Source organism: Parus major, unplaced genomic scaffold, assembly GCF_001522545.3.
Source record: "Parus major isolate Abel unplaced genomic scaffold, Parus_major1.1 Scaffold927, whole genome shotgun sequence".
Classification (NCBI taxonomy): domain Eukaryota; kingdom Metazoa; phylum Chordata; class Aves; order Passeriformes; family Paridae; genus Parus; species Parus major.
The window spans coordinates 1-1,654 of record NW_015379802.1 but is presented as its reverse complement, the minus strand read 5'-3'; the positions used below and the strand labels follow the sequence as shown (position 1 = coordinate 1,654).

General features: G+C 68.6%; 1 protein-coding gene across 1 annotated transcript in view; it reads right to left on the bottom strand.

Moving 5' to 3' along the window:
* LOC107199525 (sodium/calcium exchanger 2-like) overlaps nucleotides 1-1,648 on the bottom strand; it is a gene marked incomplete at its 3' end in the record, with an annotated part of 4,305 nt that extends 2,657 nt beyond the window's left edge. Inside the window, exon 1 of the mRNA XM_015616841.2 lies at nucleotides 45-1,648. Coding sequence (XP_015472327.2) covers nucleotides 45-1,588 — 1,544 coding nt within the window. The remainder of the gene's footprint in view (nucleotides 1-44) is intronic.
* Nucleotides 1,649-1,654: the final 6 nt, after the last annotated feature.

Sequence of the window (1,654 nt, the reverse complement as noted above, 5' to 3'; positions counted from 1 at the left end):
TCTCCCGTCTCCCCTCTCCCCCGCGTTCCCCGCGCCGCGCTCACGCCGTCTCGTCGTTGCGGAACTCCAGCTCCCCGCTGGCGTCCTCGTAGTCGACGCCGCCGCCGCGCGCCGTCCCCTCCACGGTGCGGAAGGGCACCATGACGGTGCCGCGCGCGCCGGAGCTGCGCACCACCGTCACCTCCACGTGGCCCTGGCACTCGCTGACGCGCACCGACCGCTCCCGGAAGCCGAAGATGCCGGCGTGGTCGTCGTCCAGGATGGTGACGGTGGCCACCAGCGGCGCCACCAGCTTGCCCTTGGGGTGGTCGTCGGAGTCGGCCTCGAACATGCCCTCGGCGTCGCCCACGCGCAGGTTCAGCAGCCGCACGAAGAAGTGCTCGTCCTCCTCGAAGATGTCGTCGTCGATGATGCCGATGGCCAGCTCCTTGCGCGTCTCGCCCGGTTTGAAGATGAGCGTCCCCTCGCTGTACTCGTAGTCCGATCCCGCCTTGGCCGAGCCGTCCTCGGTGCGGAAATCCACGTAGAAGGTTTGGTTGGCGCCCAAGCCCTGCTGGCACGCCACGGCCAGCGTCACCGAGCCGCAGTTCTCCAGGCAGTGGTACAGGCACGGCTCGAAGAAGATGCGGCTGCAAGCCTCGTCCTCCTCGTCGTCCTCGTCATCCTCGCCGGGCGCCGCCGGCGAGCGCCGCGCCGCCTCGGCCGCGTGTTTCTTCAGCACGTTGCCGGCGCCGGTCATGAGCCGCGTGGCCTGGATGCGGTAAAAGGCGCGGCTCTTCTGCTGGTGCACCAGCGCCATGTAGTTGGCGGCGTCCATCAGCTGCTCCAGCTCCTTCTCCGGGTGCTTCTGCTTCAGATCCTTCAGGATCTGGATCACCTCGCGCCGGCTCTCGTCCAGCTCCTTCTCCTCGGGCGTCGGCGACGGCGAGGCGGCGCCGGGCTCGGGCTCGGCCAGCGCCGGGAAGCCGCCGTCGGCCTCCAGGTCCTTGGGCGGGCGCTCGGCCTCGGTGCCGATGATGATGCCGCTGCGCGGGTCGGCGCGGTAACGCTTGTAGACATACTTGTAGAAGAGCAGGCGCTTGTCGGCCGCCCAGGCGAACACCACGCAGGCCGGGAAGAAGAGCAAGGTGAGGAAGGCCTCCCACACCTGCACCACGCCCGGCGTGATGACGGCCAGGATCAGGTAGAGCCAGATGTAGGCGAAGATGCTCCAGGAGGCCGTGACGAAGAAGACGCGCAGGTGCTTGATGCGCCGGCTCTCTCCCGCCGGGATGGCGTAGACGCACACGGCGATCACCACGAACATGTTGAAGGCGGCGCTGCCCACGATGGTGCCGGGGCCGAGCTCGCCGGCCTGGAAGCGGTGCCCGCACACCTCGATGAGCGACAGCAGGATCTCCGGCGCCGACGAGCCCAGCGCCATCAGCGTCAGGTTGGACACCGTCTCGTTCCAGATGCGCACGGTGCCCACGCTGGTCTCGCCGTTGGCCTTGGTGACCGTGATCTCCTTCTCGCGCGACGTGATCACCTCGATGGACGCCATGAAGCGGTCGGCGATGATGGACACGCCCAGGAACAGGTACATCATGGCCACGAAGTAGACGATGGCGCGCGCCGCCTTGTCGCCGGCCGCCGGCTCGTCCGGCTGCCACAC